The sequence below is a fragment of the Moschus berezovskii genome, chromosome 27 (genome assembly GCF_049115385.1).
Source record: "Moschus berezovskii isolate FMDL1 chromosome 27, NW_MosBer_1.0, whole genome shotgun sequence".
NCBI lineage: Eukaryota > Metazoa > Chordata > Mammalia > Artiodactyla > Moschidae > Moschus > Moschus berezovskii.
The window spans coordinates 40,977,134-40,996,440 of record NC_142486.1 but is presented as its reverse complement, the minus strand read 5'-3'; the positions used below and the strand labels follow the sequence as shown (position 1 = coordinate 40,996,440).

The window sequence follows — 19,307 nt, the reverse complement described above, 5'->3', positions numbered from 1 at the left end:
GAAGACGGGCAGGAGAACCAAGCGGTTAGAATGCTCTAGTAGCTAGCAGGGTGTCCCAGGAGAGCGTCCCTTTCACCAGGACAGGGAAGGCTCACCCCTCCATGGAAGGAAACATTTACCAACACCCAGAGCCGTGGAGTCATCAGTCAGTGACCTTCTCTGAGCCCCTCACGGTCGAGAGATTTGGGGAGCACCAGGTTCAGCAGAGCGCAGCTCCAGTGGTGGCTTGTGAGACAGGGTCGGGGCGCTTTGATTCTGATCTTCAGCAGCGGTGGGCTCCCAGCCCTGCCTCTGCTCCAGCGCCCTGGGAGCCCTCCTTCCACTCAGCTGCAGCTGGGGCTCCTGCCCCCTGACCCTGTGTGGCCCCTTGCAGCCCCCTCCGCCAGCAAACTGGACCCAGATCCTGGCGGGTCCCCCAGCGTGAGACCTCGGGCTTGCGGTGTGCACTTCTGGACACAAGACCCCGTCCTTTGGTCTCTCCTGTTGGGCTGAGTGAGAGGGAGGTAAAAGCTGAGCAGGTTAGGAAGTTGAAGTTTGTGTAAACTGCTCGGAACGCTTCAGAGAGCTCAACCTACCAGAGAGGAGCTTCTCCCGGGGAAGTTTTTCCCAGGCCCAGATGCTTAGTTTTGCCTTATCTTCCTTTTCATTTCCTTCCTCTGGTACCAACCATGTCATACATAGTAAAGAAATGTAACATGGATTTCAACATGCAAAGTATATATTAGTATTTAACATCAAATACTTAAATAAGTATATAATGTATTGAAGTGTGTAGATTTTGTACACACACATCTTTCCTGTCTATCTTACCAGCTCTTGAAAATCAGTGTGAATTAAACCAATGCTGTTTGTTGGGATTCCTCTCAGGCAGATGCTGATCCAGTGGTCCCTTTAACGTCAGTGAAAAATCTTTGCTTTTTCTGAAATGAATCCAACCTAGTGCTTGGATTCCTTTCCACTGGCCTGATAATAGGGTGCATGTGTGCTAAGTCACTTCAGTCATGTCCAACTCTGTGCGACCCTATGGGCTGTGGCCCACCAAACACCTCTGTCCATAACTCCTCTGTCCATGGGATTATCCTGGCAAGAATACTGGAGTGGGTTGCCATGCCCTCTGCCAGGGATCTGACCCAGGGATCGAATCTGCGTCTCTTATGTCTCCCGCATTAGCAGGCAGGTTCTTTACCACCAGTGCCACCTGGGAGGCCCAGCCTGATCTCAGATGCGTGTCTGAAGCTTGAATGCAGACATGCCCTCCCTCCCTCTCTCCCACCTGCCCACACGGCACTGTAGACGTAAACGGTAGCAGTCGGGATATGGGAAGAAAGCTGGGGAAAAACCTCTGTGGTATGAGGTCTCACAAGTTCATCACGCCGGTGAGCGCCCGGTGAACACTCGATTGTGACAGCAGTCACTGACAGCAGCTGGGCACGCGCCGTCGTCCGGAGAGGGTCTCCCCGGGCACAGAGCCTGCACCGCTCTGCCTCCCTCAGATCAGACACCCCAGAAGAGGCTTTTCCTTTTGGAAATGCACTCTGCACTTCACCCTCAGGAAGGAATTACGTGCAAAAGAACAAAATCTTTGATTCCTGTTGAGTATATTTCAGTTCAACCAGAATTGAATTATCTCCTGTGTGTGACCCTGGCCTAAAGGACATGTATAAGAGGGAAGGATTGGAGTTAATGTCTTAATTTACTTTGCCTTTAAGTAAAATAACCCTCGGTTGTGAATATTACCAGAATTTAATGACTGTGCTACAAGGAGTGATTGCCTAGTGACTTCTCTCGCGTTCTGAACTTGGGGTTGCTGGCTTCTGTTGCCTTAATTTTGTATTTGACACAAGCAGTCAGTTTACTCCTTAAGTTGGATTTTATGTATAGACTGGGAAGAATGCTCCTGATCAATGGGACACTGAGAAAAGCCTCCTTGATCCCTGGATTTTACAAGAGCCCACACCTCAGGTTACTTCAGTATGTACCTTGAAATTCACCAAAAAGCAAATTCCAAAAACTAAAGCTGAATTTAATTTTAAAACAGAGCCATTTTTTTTAGTGGGAGGGAGGGGAAAGTATATCTTAGAAACAAAACCTGCAAAGGGGATTGTGTGGTAAATTGGTGTTTAGACGTGGGAATCAGCTGTTTCCCAGCTCAGCATTCTGGTTAAATCACCCTGATGCCTTTTCCTCAACTGTCAGTTGTTCGTCGTTGCTCTTTGGGGCCAAAAGATTTCTTGTGAGGTGGCTTTGAACCTCTGTGTGTTACTAGGTGCTAAGTGACCCTTGGAATAGCCTTCGTTGGACAGATGACACTTCCAAACAAACTCAGACCTGTGGTGCATGTGATTGACACATGTCATTGGTGTGTGTCTTTCTCACTCGGCTGTGGCCAAGCCTTCCGGGGTGTCCCAAGGACATTTCACTGAGAGCCGTCTCAGACGAGAGGTTCGTTCTGCTCCACCATCCAGCACCAGGGCGACCCACTCAGCCCAGAGGCTGTCAATTAAAGCTTGTATTCCTCTCATTCCCATTCCCACTGGGTAAACTGAAATGGCCATATTCAATAAAAATGGGAAAATGTTTAACTTCCTTATGGAAGACTTCTTTATAGAACTAACTTACCCTGTGCCCCACCCCTGAAAATTCTTGACTCTCTTAAATCTTAAACAAATGATCTAGGACTTTCCGGATGGTCCAATGGCTAAGACTCCGAGCTCTCAATGTGGGGGGCCTGGGTTCAAGTCCTGCTTAGGGAACCAGACTCCAAATGCTGCAACTAAAGATCCTGTGTGCTGCAACTAAGACCCAGTTCTGCCAAATGAATATTTTTTAAAAATAAAGTAAATGATCTGTAAATACAAATACTTTCTGCTTCCTTGAAAACATCTATTGGATCTTTGTGACCTTAACCCAGTTAATAGAGTTCCCCCCGACCCCTTGCCCCACCTCCCCCAGCTGCTGCCTCCTTTCCTCACTCACTTCACCCCCAGCATCGAAGCCCCTACTTCATTCCACCAGTCGCTTCTCATTTGTCTTCCTTCATCCCAAGTCTAGCCCTGACGATTGCTTACACAAAGTAAAGATTCAGTAGCTGCTCCAGGAGACTTCCCTGGTGGTCCAATGGCTAAGACGCCCCGCTCCCAGTGCAGGGGCCCAGGCTCGATCCCCCGTCAGGGAACCAGATGCCACAACTAAAGATCCTGAATGCTGCAGTGAAGATCGAAGAGCCCATGTGCCACACCCAGCGCAGCCAAATAAATAAAAATCAGTGTTTTAAAAATCAGTAAAATAAAGAAAATGATCTCTAAATAAAAGTACGTTCTGCTTCCTTGAGAATACCTATTGCACTTTTTGTGACTTTGACCGAGTTAGTAGAATTCCCTCCTAACCCCTCTCCCCGCCTCCCCCAACTCATCTTGGAAGAGAACTGTGATTTTCAACTGCTTTTCTGCACTCACTTCACCACCAGCCTCAAAGCCCCTACTTTATCCCATCAGCTGCGCCTCACTTGTCCAGGGGATTCTTACTTCATCCCAAGTCTCACCCCGAGCGGTTCCTCATACAAAGCAAAGACCCAGTGCCTGTTTAGTCTTGGCCAGGCACTAGTCCTTCACATTATTCATCCCTCATAATATTTGATAAAGGTGATGTTGAATCTTCTGTTTCAGTTAAAGAGCTAGCTTGCCTCTTCGTTAACTAAAATTACTGTAATGATGTTGTGAGAGTTTTTTCAGGAGGAGAAGAAAGAGGACGTCTTTCAAGCTTAGAGCAGCGTGTTGTGTGTGTGATGCTTCCGTGGGCGCAGAGCCCCTGAGGTGCCCCTAGTTAGCTCTGTCTGGTTCCAGGCTGACCCCCGAGGCAGTGGGCAAGGAACGGCTTCTCCGCAAGTGCCAAGTGTGGTGGTCGCCAGCGCACCAAGGGCCTTCAGTGTCCCAGTGCTGGTCCGGCCCAGCAGAGAGCCCGAGGGCTGGCCCTCTAGTCAGCAGAGGTCCCCTGTGGGTTTCTCGGGGCTTCTCTTTCATCTGGAGAGATGCTGCCACCCGATGGTTATCGCCAAGCGGATGAGCTGATTCATGGCGTGACCAGGCCACTGGGGACTGTCATCAGCATTGGATTTTTTTTCTCTCAAATATTTTGTTTTAAATCAAGAATTATTCAATTAAACACTTATTGAGCTTCCCTGGTAGCTGGTAAACAATGCAGGAGACCCCGGTTCTATTCCTGGCTCAGGGAGACCCCCTGGAGAAGGGATAGGCCACCCACTCCAAGATTCTTGGGTTTCCCTGGTGGCTCAGCTGGTAAAGAATCCTCCCACAATGCAGGAGACCTGGGTTCAATCCCTGCATTGGGAAGATCCCCTGGAGAAGGGAAAGGCTACCCACCTCAGTATTCTGGCCTGGGTCGCAGAGTCAGACATGACTGAGCAACTTTCACTCTCTCATTGACTTTTTAGGCAAGAATACTAGAGCAGGTGGCCATTTCCTCCTCCGGAGGATCTCCCTGACCCAGGAATCGAACCTGTGTCTCATGTGTGGCCTGAATTGGCAGGCCAGTCCTTTACCACTAGTGCCACCCGTGGACCGAGAAGCCTGGCAGGCTACAGTCCATGGAGTCTCAAGAGTCAGGCACGACTCAGCGACTAAACCACCACCAGCACCACCTGGGAAGCCCCTCTGTGTTGGATTTTAGTGACTACCTATCAGGACGGATTTAGAAACATCTCATTGACCCTCTTAATCTGGTTTCTCTTACATCATCTTTTGCTTCAAAATCTTTTTAGCTGACTGTCAACTGTGAAGTGCAGGTGACAAGTTGAGATACAGGTGGGAAACGGCGCCGCAGAGTGCTCTTCTTTCTGTAAAACCTCAGTGTTCCAGCTTGGATGCAGGACCGGGCTCCGGTTACAGGGAGGGAGAATTTCCCTCTTCCCGCCTCCCCGCTTCCTGCTGCCCCATCCCACCGCTCTTCACTGGCTCAGGGTGAGATTTCCCTTCCTCCTAAGTCCAGCCCTGAGCATTTTGTCATGAAAAACAAGGACCCCTTCCTGAGGACCGAAGAACAGATGCTTTCTGGCAGGCAAAATGCTGATTCAAAAAATGCGTGCTAAATCACTTCAGTTGTGTCCGATTCAAAAAAATAAACACAGTAAATGCAAGGACTTCCCTGGTAGTCCAGTGGCTAAAACTCTGTGCTCCCAGTGCAGGGTCCCAGGTTCCATCCCTGGTTGGGGAATTAGATCCCACATGCTGCAATTAAGATCGAAGATCCCTCGAATATCCAAATGAGATGCAGCACAGCCAAATCAATAAGTATATAAATAAATAAGTGATTGAGGATGACTTTCCATTTAATCAAGAAGGATCCGCAAATGGGAATAAATAAGAAAGTACTGATCAGGAAGACTGAAAAAGTAGACTGTATCAGCCATTAAAAGATGCTATAACAAACACTACAAGTTTAAGGAAACCTTTGGTTACTGGATCAGATGCAGACTGAAAGAGTCTTAGAATCTAGCAGATGACAAAGGTAGCCCTCAAAACTGAAGAAAGGGTAAATTATTGAGTAAATGGTGCAGAAGTAAGTGAACTTCTATATTGCACACAAAGTACATCCTGGGAAAAATGCTTGCAGCATAGAAGACAAGTTCTTGAATGGATCTAATTAAGTCCTTACAAATTGTTAAGAAAAGTAAGAATCTGTAGCAGAAAATTGGACAAAGGACATAATGAGCTGTGGACAGATGAGCCTGGCGGGCTACAGTCCGTGGGGTAGCAAGACTCAGACACGACTAAGCGACTAAACCACCAGCAAAGCAACTGAAAAGTCCAACAAGAGGCAATGCTAGTTGAGTAGACTCTGCCCTGCACACACACACCCTCAGGGGAACGTACATACAGCTGTCAGAAGTGGGAATGGCAGAACACTGCTCTTGGTGTGGAAAGACATTCTAGTATAAACGAGGGAGTGAGTCAGGTCCAGATACCATGGACGAAATGACGGCACGTCCAACACAGACACACACACACTGGAAGAATGTCACCCAGTTTTATCTGACCCTCTCTGGATTTGGTTTTGTTGTTTAATCTTTGATAGCACAGCAGAACTATGGATTTTTTTAAAAGTTCACTTAACACTCTCATAAGATTTTTCTATAAAAGTATATGTTTACTCGTTGCGCAGTAGTGCAAGTGCCTTCCAGCTTCCGTTCTCAGGGTTGGCTGCCCTCCCGCGTGCCGAGCTGCTAGGAACCCGCTGTTGGTGCGCTCATAGGAGCTTGAGACCGTCGTCACCTCTCCAGTTTTAACCGGGGTAGGGGGGAAATGGTTGAGGCAGATGGCCCAGGAAAGCTCTTTATTGGTGGCCTCAATACAGAAACAAATGAGAAAGCCCTTGAAGCAGTATTTGGCAAATATGGACGAATAGAGGAAGTTGTCTTGATGAAAGATCATGAAACCAACAAATCTAGAGGATTTGCTTTTGTCACCTTTGAAAGCCCAGCAGATGCTAAGGATGCAGCCAGAGACATGAATGGAAAGTCCTTAGATGGAAAAGTCATCAAGGTAGAACAAGCCACTAAACCGTCATTTGAAAGTGGTAGACGTGGACCACCTCCACCTCCAAGAAGCAGAGGCCCTCCCAGAGGCCTTTGAGGAGGAAGTGGAGGAACCAGGGGACCTCCATCCCATGGAGGGCACATGGATGATGGTGACTATTCCATGAATTTTAACATGAGTTCTTCCAGGGGACCACTTCCGGTAAAAAGAGGACCACCACCACCAAGTGGGGGTCCTCCTCCTAAAAGATCTGCCCCTTCAGGACCAGTTCGAAGCAGCAGTGGAATGGGAGGTAGAGCTCCTGTATCACGTGGAAGAGATAGTTACAGAGGTCCACCTCGAAGGGAGCCCTTGCCCTCTCGTAGAGATGTTTATTTGTCCCCAAGAGATGATGGATATTCTACTAAACACAGCTATTCAAGCAGAGATTACCCAAGTTCTCGCGATACAAGAGGTTATGCACCACCACCAAGAGATTATGCTTACCTTGATTATGGTCATTCCAGTTCACGTGATGACTATCCATCAAGACGCTACAGTGATAGAGATGGCTATGGTTGTGATCGTGACTATCCAGACCATCCAGTGGAGGTTCCTACAGAGATTCATATGAGAGTTACGGTAACTCACGTGCTCCACCTACACGAGGGCCCCCGCCATCTTATGGTGGAAGCAGTCGCTCTGATGATCACAGCAGCTCACGTGACGGATATGGTGGAAGTCGAGACAGTTACTCAAGCAGCCGAAGTGATCTCTACTCAAGTGGTCGTGATTGGGGTGGCAGACAAGAAAGAGGGCTTCCCCCTTCTATGGAAAGGGGGTACCCTCCTCCATGAGATTCCTACAGCAGTTCAAGCCGCGGAGCACCAAGAGGTGGTGGCCGTGGAGGAAGCCAATCTGATAGAGGGGGAAGCAGAAGCAGATATTAAAAACAAACAACTTTGGACCAAAATCCCTGTTCAAAGAAACAAACAAAAGTGGAACCTGTTCTATCATAACTACCCAAGGACTACTAAAAGGAAAGATTGTGTTACTTTTTTTAAAATTTCCTGTTAAGTTCCCCTTCCATAATTTTTATGTTTTCTTGTGAGGAAAGAAAGTGAAACATGTTTAATCTTTGATTTTATGACATTGCTTTCAACAAGCAAATGTTAAGTGTGTTAAGACTTGACATGTGTACTAGTGGTGTAATCTTCCAAGTAAAAGTGTCCCTAAAGGCCACTTCCTATAGGATTTTCCCTAGTTAAATGATGAGGCAAGCAATTTATCTTACACAAAATATCTGGTCTAAAATGGAGAGATGAATCCTCCTGCCTATATAAACAAGCTAGCTTATTAGAGGGTGGTCGGGGTATGCTACTCTTAGGATTTCAGTGTCTTCAAACTGAAATCTCAAATGTTCTTAGTATGAAAAACCTGAGACCAGATGCATATATGTAAGGAAAGTGCTATTCACCCAGTAAACCCAGAAAAAAGCAAATTGATAATGCTGGCCATATTTTGCCTTTCTGACATTTCCTTGGGAATCTACAAGAACCTCCCCTTTCCCCCTCCCCAATAAGACCATTTAAGTGTGCGTTAAGCAACTACAGAATACTAAATAAAAAGTTTGGCCAAAACCAAAAAAAAAAAAAGTATATGTTTATATCACTTTTTAGTAATAGGAATTAAAATTACCCAATTTAAAAATTTTCTTTACCAGTCAGTTAATAGCATGTCTATTCTTCATATGCTGGTCATGACCACAGTCATTCAAAACCACTTGTTTTAGTTTGTCGTGCAGCTGCACCATTTGTGTGTGTTTTCATGGTAGCAGGTTATATATTCTTCATCATTTGTTTTACTTAAATTGCATGTGATGTCATCAGTGCAGATTTTCCTTCTCACTCCCTTCCCCAGTCCTGCCCTCTTTGTCACTGCTCTGGGTGAGGCATCCTTCGGGCAGGAGCCCCAGTGCTTTTCAGCACAAAGACCTCTGCAAAGCTGCTGTGGGGAGAAGCGTCTCTGGGGCCCCGAGTGGGGCTGAGGGGCTGAGTACAGGTGTTGTGGGAAATACAGCTGTGACCACCATGAATTCATCAACTCCCCAGATGCCTGAAACCTGGAAGCCACAAGCCGCTTCACATTCCCGTCCCCTGAAGCCTCTTGACGTCCTCAGAACCCAGCTGATATGTATACTTCCTACAAATGAAATTTGTTACTAATATTTCCGTTTCCATGCAGTACAATCGAGGTTTTAACAGCTCCCATCAGGGCTGTGCCTGGGCTGTGTGTCCTGGGAACCCCCCCCCAGTCCATCCCCCGGGACTAGAGCCTGCCTTCACCCCAGGCTGTCAGAGTTAAGCTCGGTCTCCTCCTAAGAACATTTAGGATTTTCTTTTCCTTTGTGAGGTGCTTTCTTCTCACTTGATCTGGTAATAATCTTGCTCAGAAAATTACCACGTAAAGTGCAGATTCCAAATCCAGACCAACAGCCCCCTCCCCATTTTTAAAAGAATCAGAGCAGTGCTGTGCGTTGCTAATTATTCCACAAATGACGGCATCCTGAGCTGAGCAGTGACCGAGATACACGTTAGCAGGGCAGTACACCCAGCCTCTTTTAGATGCTCAGGGTTCAGTCTTTTCCACAGCTATGTCATTTGTAGGACTTAGTGCCAAAGTGGAAATGCAGGCCTCTTGTTTGAAAACTATCAAGAGGGACTTCCCTCATGGTCCAGGGGCTAAGACTCAGTGCTCCCAATGCAGGGAGCCCCTGTTCAATCCCTGGTCAGGGAACTAAATCTCACATGCTGCAATTAAAGATCTTGCATGCCACAAATAAGACTCAGTGCAGCCAAATAAATAAATTGTTTTTAAAAAATCAAAAATAAAAACTATTAAGAATTTAGAGATTAAAGTGAGTGTGTGGGCTCTTCCAGCTTCAGGGCCCTGAGTGACTTCCCAGGCATCTGATCAGAAGGCCGTGGTATCCACTCTTGGGGAGTTGTCTGGCCCTCCTCGCCCCCAGGGCTGCCGCGGGCGGTGGACGGAAGGGAAGGGGCACTGGGATTGGGGGCCCACATTCTGAGTCCAAGCCCTTGCCCTTCGGAGGGGCCGATGTCATCTGGCCCACCCACGTTTCTGACACCTGCTCTTTGTCTTCCTTACACGTATAGAAATTTATCGAGTTTGAAGATGCCTTGGAACAAGAGAAGAAAGAGCTGCAAATCCAGGTGGAACACTATGAGTTCCAGACCCGCCAGCTGGAACTGAAGGCCAAAAACTATGCAGATCAGAGTAAGTCGGAGCCAGAGAGAGGAAATGGTGCTTGAACGCACTTGTTGTCCTCAGCCCTGCCCCAGCTGGGAGGGAGGCTGAGTGATGAGAGCAGCGTTTCATCTTTGTTGTGATTCCCTCAGTTTGTTTTCTCTCTTTGCACGGCTCTGTGTGTCTGTCAAAGGCCTCACCTCCTCTGTGGAAATAAATAAAGTACAGAAATAAGGCCCCTCTGATGACAGAGCATGTTTGCTTAATGCTGCAATTTGGCCCTAAATGCACAATCTCTGTGTGGCCTTTCAGGACAGGCTCCCCAGCGGTGGTTTGGGGCTCCCGTGAGTACTCCTGGGGAGCTGGTGTTCCTCCGTGACCCCAAAGGGGGTGCCCTTGTAGGGATAATTCCTGGGGAAGGTTTGGCCCAGGAGGCTGCTTACAGGAACACCCTCTCCTATTTAGAACCAGTCTGTTGTTCCATGTCCAGTTCTAACTGTTGCTTCCTAACCTGCATACAGGTTTCTCAAGAGGCAGATCAGGTGGTCTGGTATTCCCATCTCTTTCAGAATTTTCTACAATTTATTGTGATCCACACAGTCAAAGGCTTTGGCATAGTCAATAAAGCAGAAATAGATGTTTTTCTGGAACTCTCTTGCTTTTTCCATGATCCAGTGGATGTTGGCAATTTGATCTCTGGTTCCTCTGCCATTTCTAAAACCAGCTTGAACATCTGGAAGTTCACGGTTCACATATTGCTGAAGCCTGGCTTGGAGAATTTTGATCATGACTTTACTAGCGTGTGAGATGAGTGCAATTGTGCAGTAGTTTGAGCATTCTTTGGCATTCCCTTTCTTTGGGATTGGAATGAAAACTGACCTTTTCCAGTCCTGTGGCCACTGCTGAGTTTTCCAAATTTGCTGGCATATTGGGTGCAGCACTTTCACAGCATCATCTTTCAGGATTTGAAATAGCTCAACTGGAATTCCATCACCTCCACTAGCTTTGTTCATAGTGATGCTTCCTAAGGCCCACTTGACTTCACATTCCAGGATGTCTGGCTCTAGGTGAGTGATCACACCATCGTAATTATCTTCGTCATGAAGATCTTTTTTGTACAGTTCTTCTGGGTACTCTTGCCACCTCTTCTTAATATCTTCTACTTCTGTTAGGTCCATACCATTTCTGTCCTTTATCGAGCCCATCTTTGCATGAAATGTTCCCTTAGTATCTCTAATTTTCTTAAAGTGGATCTCTAGTCTTTCCCATTCAGTTGTTTTCCTCTATTTCTTTGCATTGATCGCTGAGGAAGGCTTTCTTATCTCTCCTTGCTATTGTTTGGAACTCTGCATTCAGATGCTTCTATCTTTCCTTTTCTCCTTTGCTTTTTACTTCTCTTCTTTTCACAGCTATTTGTAAGGCCTCCTCAGACAGCCATTTTGCCTTTTTGCATTTCTTTTCCATGGGATGGTCTTGATCCCTGTCTCCTGTACAGTGTCACGAGCCTCCATCCATAGTTCATCAGGCACTCTTCCAGATCTATTCCCTTAAATCTATTTCTTACTTCCACTGTATAGTCATAAGGGATTTGATTTAGGTCATACTTGAATGGTCTAGTGGTTTTCCCTACTTTCTTCAATTTAAGTCTGAATTTGGCAATAAGGAGTTCATGATCTGAGCCATAGTCAGCTCCCGCTCTTGTTTTTGCTGACTGTGTAGAGTTTCTCCATCTTTAGCTGCAAAGAATATAATCAATCTGATTTCGGTGTTGACCATCTGGTGATGTCCATGTGAAGAGTCTTCTCTTGTGTTGTTGGAAGAGGGTGTTTGCTATGACCGGTGCGTTCTCTTGGCAAAACTCTATTAGCCTTTGCCCTGCTTCATTCCATACTCCCAAGGCCAAATTTGCCTGTTACTCCAGGTGTTTCTTGACTTCGTACTTTTGCATTCCAGTCCCCTGTAATGAAAAGGACATCTTTTTTGAGTGTTAGTTCTAAAAGGTCTTGTAGGTCTTCGTAGCACCGTTCAACTTCAGCTTCTTCAGCGTTACTGGTTGGGGCATAGGCTTGGATCACTGTAATATTGAATGGTTTGCCTTGGAAACGAACAGAGATCATTCTGTCGTTTTTGAGATTGCATCCAAGTACTGCATTTCAGACTCTTTTGTTGACCATGATGGCTACTCCATTTCTTCCAAGGGATTCCTGCCCACAGTAGTAGATATAATTAATGGTCACCTGAGTTAAATTCACCCATTCCAGTCCATTTTAGTTTGCTGCTTCCTAGAATGTCGACGTTCACTCTTGTCATCTCCTGATTGACCACTTTCAATTTGCCTTGATTCATGGACCTGACATTTCAGGTTCCTATGCAATATTGCTCTTTACAGCATCGGACCTTGCTTCTATCACCAGTCCCATCCACAGCTGGGTATTGTTTTTGCTTTGGCTCCACCCCTTCATTCTTTCTGGAGTTACTCCTCCACTGATCTCCAGTAGCATACTGGGCACCTACCGACCTGGGGAATTCCTCATTCAGTATCCTATCATTTTGCCTTTTCATACTGTTCATGGGGTTCTCAAGGCAAGAATACTGAAGTGGATTGCCATTCCCTTCTCCAGCGGACCACAATCTGTCCACTGTACACATTCTAAAAAATTAAGATGAAATAAAAAAAAAAGTTTGGTGATTGGGTCTATCATATCCCAGACCAAGACCTGAAGGCCATTTGCTGAAGCCAATACCCCACAGGTGCTGTAGGTGAGCGTGTAGGTGACCAATGGCCATGGCAATGCACACACACACAGATATATAGACACAGACACACACACACATGCAGACAGAAACACACACGTAGACACAGGCACAGATACATAGTCACAGACACACGGAGACACAAACACACACACAGACATGTAGACAGACGACACACACACACAGACAGATAGAGTCAAACACACAGACATGGACAGACAGACACACACGTCTTTACAGGGCGGGAACAAGCAGGGGCCCGTTTCAGTTTGGCATAGATCCACCCTTTCTATAACGCCACAAAATCCTTCACACTCCCTTTGCTTAGAATACTTTCACATATGAAACCTTTTCATCTTTTCTCAGAGAAGGAAATGGCAACCCACTCCGGTACTCTTGCCTGGAGAGTTCGGTGGACAGAGGAGCCACGCAGGCTGCAGTCCGTGGGGTTGCAAAGAGTCAGACACGACTGAGTGCACAGGACATCTTTTCTTAGAAGAAAAACACATATAAGCTCCAAAGCACACTCTGAATTTTCCATTTGGTCAGCACCGGGGGTCAGGACCACGGAAAGGGGAGGGCACGGCTGCCCCATGCCCCGTCCCTTGCTCTGCGCAGAGTTCTGCTGGGCTGCAGCTGGAACGAAGGCCCTGGGGAGCAGGGTGTCTGAGGCCCGGTGGCCCTAAGGTGGCCCTCCAGGCGGTCCGGGCACTCACAGAGCATGCAGGGGTCCATCCCAGAGCCTCAGCCCAGAGATGGCATGGTCATGACCCCGTCTCTCCAGCCCCGTGAGGGACATGGTGTGTTCTGCCCTGTGTTTTGGACTTTCTTCTCTTGAACGTGTGTCAGAAGCTGCTTACTTCCGAATTCAGCCTCTGTCCATGAACCACCCGCTCACTTTCTGTCCACACTCGCCACAACATAACATGCCCTTGGGTTCCACCCGCGCCTGGGAGCTGCCCACTGACTGAGGCCCGTGCGAGTCTCCCCCACTGGCCCTCTCGAAGCAGGACCGAGGGTGCTCGGAGCCCACCTGCTCATGTCCCCAGGGCAGTCGCCGCAGATGAGGCCACCCCCGGGCTCAGGGTGCTGGGCGTGGGTGTGTCTGCAGCTCTCTGCCCCCAGCAGGCCAGTCCGGAGAAGGCCGTGACCTGGAGAGGGCGTGGGTTGTGTCTTCCAGTTTCCCGGCTGGAGGAGCGGGAGTCGGAGATGAAGAAGGAGTACAACGCGCTGCACCAGCGGCACACGGAGGTGGGTGCTGCCCCGCCTCCTGTCTCCCCGGGGCGCCCCTGCAGAACCGGCGGCCGCCGCCCGGTCCCTGCGCTCTGCCCCCTCCTCTGTCGGAGCCCTGAGAGCAGCAGCCGGGGCAGGCGGGCAGCCCTCACGCAAATGTGTGGTCCCCACAGATGATCCAGACCTACGTGGAGCACATCGAGAGGTCCAAGATGCAGCAGGTCGGGGGGAACAGCCAGACGGAGAGCAGCTTGCCAGGGCGGAGGTAGGAGCCAGCTGCACCCAGCGCCCCGACCCCAGGCTCAGGAAGGGGGTGTCTGGTTGGAGCATGTGGCCTGAGGTGGGCTGTGTGCTGAGGAGGCGCCCAGCAGGGTGTGGGGCCGTGGGCAGTCACGAGGGCTCGGGGAACCACGTGGTTGATCCTGACACTTGTCGAGTCCGCGTTGGTGAACTCACCTCCTCCGGGAAATCTGCTTGTGGCCTCAAGTCAGCAGTCAGAGCTCTTGGCAGTTGCCTGCGGCTGTGCGCAGAGCGCGACAAGGACAAGTCCTGGACATGCACAGGACTCCAGCCGGGGTGGCACCAGGCGCCGCTCCACCCCCAGCTGAGACGCCCAGGGACGGGGCGGGCGGGGTCCTGCAGGACGCTGGGGCCTGGGGCCAGTCAGCGGGAACGGGGGACGCCCAGCCCTGGCCCCATCCTCTGCGACGTGTTAAAGGTCACCACGTGCTTCTGCACCTCGTCTTCTCTTTTGTAAAATAAAGGAAACAGGATCCACCAGGATGGATGGGGAATGAAGACTCCCTGGGAGATGCGTGTGTGCGTGTTTGCACTGACTTTGTTGGCCGCAACCAGCTCGCGTGCTGGGAACCGGCTGTGGGAGTGGGGGAGGCCCCTCCCCTTGGGGGCCTAGCAGACACAGCCGTGCACCCTGCGCCAACGTCATTCGGGGAGCAGAGACACATGCAGAGGCCAGGCCGGTCCTGGTCCATCTTCAGTCAGGACAGAAGCACACCTCTGTGCCCGGGGAGCGCACAGTCAGAGGTCTTCTCCCAGCCCTTGCTTGCGCGGGCCACGTCTAGTCAGGCTGGAGGAAGGAGGAGGGGCCTAAGGCTGGACCCCAGCGCCCCCTGCCCGCCAGTGGAGCTCCTCTGCAGCTGTGGCCCTTTGTTCCTTCCGCAAATGCCTGAAGCCCCTGGTCTGTCCCATAAAGGCTCCGTTTTCTCAGCGCCGCCTCCTTGGTGGGTGATGTCTGCAATCAAGATACTTCAGGCCCGTCCATGCCGGGCCCGTCAGCCCCTCACCCGGTGCGGTGGGCACAGCTGTTGAGTCTTCGGATTCGAAACCAAAGCGCAATGTGTCCACAAGGCCTGGCAGAGCCTGGGAAGGATGATCGCCAGGACCCTCAGCCTGTGTTCAGATGGTCTCGCTGCTTTCGGTGGGAAGAGGGGCTCCAGCTGCTGTGGATGCTTCCTTTCTGGAAACACGAGCACTGCAGGAGAGGGTGTCAGGGGTCATTATGTGACCCCGGCTCTGTGAGAGTTCAGTGAGGGACTATGTACCAGAGTTTGTTCAGATACACAGCCTCTGCAGACTTGCTTCTGGATCAGGTTTGTCTGAAGGTGGGCGATGTCCGTCTCCAGGCTGCCGCTGCCCGACATCATGAACACGTCTCACCTGCCATGAGTCATGGAGGGACTTCCCAAGCAACCGCACCGAGTGCCAGCCTCAAGTCGGGGGATCCCTCTGTAGTACTAGGGCCCCCCTCCCGACCTCCTGGGTGTGGCCTCACTGTCGCCCTCTCCAGGCTCTCGGGCTCTGCTAAGACTCCTCCAGAGCAGAGCCCCAGGGAGGAGACCCCTGCCTGCAGAAAGCGGCGTGGGGGCTGCCGCCCGTGCCCCCTGTGCCCTGGAGGTGAAGAGGCGCCTTCCTGTGTGTGAGAGGGCAGTGGCCAGAGCACTGCTTGTGTGGGAAGCTGAGGGCAGGGCTGTGCCTGGGCCGCGCCCGTTGCCCTGCCAGCTGGCTGGCCGCCTTTGGCTTCACCTTCACTGCAGGGCACAGCATTGCTTGCCTGTGCCTGCGGCAGCATGTGGAACTGAGTTCTACAGCCCTGCAGCCCGGCCTGGATCTGGGCTGTGATCGAGAGGTTCTGGGGCCCTGTGCGTGTCTGACGGCCCCGGGGCAGACTCAAGGTGAACGGATATGGGTGGCAGCTTTGCCCCAGCGTCCAGACAGCACCCTGATGGGAGGAGAGGGAGCACTGTCCCGCTGAGGCCCGTATGGCAGGTTGAGGGGAGGCCCGCTTTTCTCTGGGGTATACCCCATCCTACTGCGACTCTGGATCCTGTGGGGGCTTCCCCAGGAAGGCCTTCTCCTTAGCACTGGCTCCCGAGCCTCGGCTGTTTTCCTCTACCCCTGGTCTGGTGTCATGAACCTGTGTGTCTAGAATAAAATTGATGAGCGTGTTTGGGCCACGAATGTGGTGTGTGTGACCGTGTGCCCTGTCACCGTGTGGGTGTGCCTGCGTGTGCTGGGGCATCCGGGGGAGGACGCTCGACCCCCACCCTGTCTGAGTGGACACCACCTGCTGTCCAAGCTAAGAGGGTGTGTGTCTGTGTCCTGTGTCCGTCCAGAGTAGGCATCTGCATGTCCCACGTTTGTCTGTTCCCGTGGGGCCCATCCTCTCTGTGTGCCTACGCGTGGCCCCAGCCCCGACCGTCACCCTCTAATGTTGTCTTCTTGTCTTGCCCCCCGTCCCGTGCTGCCCCCCCGTGTGCCATCCCGCCGTGTGCCGTCCTGCCACGTGCTGTCCCCACCGTGTGCCATCCCCGCAGTCCTCGCCAGTCTTGGAGGAGAAGGTAAAGCCCGCAGCCGTCCCCGGGCCTCGGGTTCAGGGAACCCGGAGGGCTGCCGGGGTCACGTGTCAATTGGAGGCTCTGGACACACGTTCACAGGGCCTGTGGCTGAGGCGGGCGGGTGGGTCCCAGAGATGGGAGCAGTGCAGGCCCCACTGGCTAACGCCTGCCAGCCACAGGCTGGACCTCATGTCCACACCCCAGGAGGTGGCAGGCACTGGTGGAGACCCTGTGCCTGGCGTCAGGCAGCCCAGCTCGGTCACTCGGCCCAGAGCCAGAGGCATGCCATCTGTGAGCCACGTGGTCCTCTCAGGCTGCAGCCTCGGGGGTGGATGGGCATCGGCGTCCCCTGGGGGAGCTGCGGGGCTGTAACAGGAGGATGTGCTGGCCAAGCGTTGGACTAGGCTCTGGCTGGCCAGCCGACAGCAATCCCCAGCGAACACTCCCAAGGCTTAGAGAGGAGAGGACGTGGGACTCATCCCTGGTGAGGATTTCGTCGGGGAGCTGGGCCTGGCCATCTCCGTGCATGCACCAAGCCGTGGAGGCAGGCGACGGAGAAGAGTACCATCCTGGGAGGCAGGTGGCCCCATGCTGGCCCTACTGTCATAGTGCCCTGTGGCACCTGGTGACAGCCTGGCCTGAAGGACCCTGGTGTGCAGCCCCCCATCAGAGCTGGGACCGAGGAGAGGAGGCCTTCACACCGGAACCCTGTGGAGAAGCAGCAGCTAACGGGCTGGGAACCCCAGGGAGGAGCCCACAGGCCATACTGCCTCCCCAGACGCCCGGGGCCAGGGCCTGTGGCCAGCATACAGCCCTGGGGAGAGCCACGGTGGATCTACGGACCCAGCCTGCCTAGCTTGCCATCTTGAGTTCCTTCTAAGCAACGGGCGAGCCTTGCAGAAAGTGCCGTCTGTCTCGGGGGACGAGGGCTGATGGAGGAGGCACCGGGGATTGTCCGCAGGAGACGTCTGGCCCCCCAGGCCTCCTGTGGTTCTGTCCCCCACAGAAGAGCCCCGAGGGCACAGCCAGGCCCTGAGGATCCAGGACACTGCTCCACCGGGGTGGCATCATCCTGAGCAGGACAGACAGGCAGGAAACGGGGTCCCCAGCCACGCCAGCCCCGGAGCTGTGGGGGACCACCGGCAGAGACCTCCTTCCCAGAGTCGTGTCCCTGGCCGCTCTGCCTGCCAGTCCACCACTTGCACCGCCAGGCACTGTGAAGAAGCCCCCGTCTCCCTCCAGACAGCCCAGCCTCTGAACCAGCCTCTGGGGACCCCAGAGGCGGCCTCGTCACCCCCATCCCAGCACCTGTGTGAGGGGTCCAGACGCCTGGTCTGACTGGGCTCTGAGCAGCGTGGACTCCGCGCCGCCCCAGGCCTGGCTGTGTGCCCTCGCCACTAACGGCCCGGAGCATCTTCCAGGGACTGACTGGACACAGCAGGCGGCTCTGAGCTTCCATCCAGCCTACCGGATGTTCCCAGTTTGCTTGCAGAGCTTTAAAAGGAGGAACCGCTAGGAGCGAGAGAAAAGCTCGTGTGGATGCAGAGAGCATGAGCTCTCTACTCCAGACCCAGGGCTCCTGACAGCGGTGACAGGACAAGCAGCAGGGGAGAAAGGTTGACCCCTTCTGACCCTTGGAGGCAGAAGCCGGGCCAAGGAGAAGCCAGGCGTGCCGCTGGAAAAGCCACAGGGCCGCCACAGGCCCTGCCATGCGGGCCTCTGTTTACAATGGACACACATGAAGGGGTGGTGACGCTGCGACAGGGGATGGAACGAGGGAGCACCGTAGAGCAGAGGTGCCCCGGGCGAGTGAGCAGGCGGGTCAGCCTGGCTGCAGTCAGTGGAGGTCTCAGGCGCCGGGCCCAGACGGTCACGGTGCACTCAGCCCTGGGTGGGGGCATGGGGGAGCAGCCCGGCTGCGACGCGGGTGCCCTGCGTCCGGGGGTTTGCGGCCCTGCTCGGGAGCCCTCCCCTAACTGCTCCCCGTCCTCTCTCTGCCTTTCAGCAGGAAGGAGCGCCCCACGTCCCTGAGCGTCTTCCCCCTGGCCGACGGCTCGGTACGTGCACAGGTGGGGGGCAAGCCCGCGCCTGCGGGGGACCACTGGCACCTGAGTGACCTCGGCCAGCTGCAGCTCAGCTCCAGCTACCAGGTTTTGTAGCCATGCCGCGAAGCGAGGGCCCCGCCTTGCCCCACTGTGTCCAGGAGGGTGTGGTCCGCATGGGATCCTGGCCGCTCTAGGAAGCTGCCTGCGCCAGGGCGAGCCTGAGGCAGGGCTGAGCACAGTGACCACCCCTCACCACACCCCAGGCCAGGCTTCTCCCGACACGTGGTCCAGGCGTCCCAGGTTTGCGCTCCAGCCAGGAGAAGGCCTGGCTTCTCTTCTCTGGGCTATTCTCCCTGGCCTGCCTGTGCCGATAACCTCCGGGCCCAAGCTTGAGAAGGTGGACATCCTGGGCTGCCCAGCTTAGTGAGCGGCCCCCACCCCCGGCACTGGGGTCCCGCAAGGGCAAGGACAGGCACTCATGCAGGGCTCCCCTGGCACTGTCTGCCCGTCTTGGTCTGTGGGCTGCATCAGCCTGGAGAAGGCAGACTGTGGCCCCCCTGCCCGTGAGGAGGCCACCTCTGGGGAGACAAGGCCGCCCTGGGTCTGGTGATGCCCCTCCGAGG

At 52.5% G+C, this 19,307-nt stretch overlaps 1 protein-coding gene and 1 pseudogene across 12 annotated transcripts in view; both read left to right on the top strand.

The window, feature by feature from the left end:
• MAPK8IP3 (mitogen-activated protein kinase 8 interacting protein 3) overlaps positions 1–19,307 on the top strand; it is a 44,941-nt gene that overhangs the window by 5,695 nt on the left and 19,939 nt on the right. For 4 of the 12 annotated variants that reach the window (XM_088833290.1, XM_088833289.1, XM_055409132.2 and 1 more), the window contains exons 2-6: positions 9,707–9,827; positions 13,732–13,802; positions 13,958–14,049; positions 16,619–16,642; positions 18,645–18,789. In XM_088833290.1, the coding sequence (XP_088689416.1) occupies positions 9,707–9,827; positions 13,732–13,802; positions 13,958–14,049; positions 16,619–16,642; positions 18,645–18,789 (453 nt within the window). The remainder of the gene's footprint in view (positions 1–9,706; positions 9,828–13,731; positions 13,803–13,957; positions 14,050–16,618; positions 16,643–18,644; positions 18,790–19,307) is intronic. The other 8 variants (XM_088833295.1, XM_055409137.2, XM_088833287.1 and 5 more) reach the window with 7 other exon arrangements.
• Positions 5,263–8,228, top strand: LOC129545238 (RNA-binding motif protein, X chromosome-like; annotated as a pseudogene).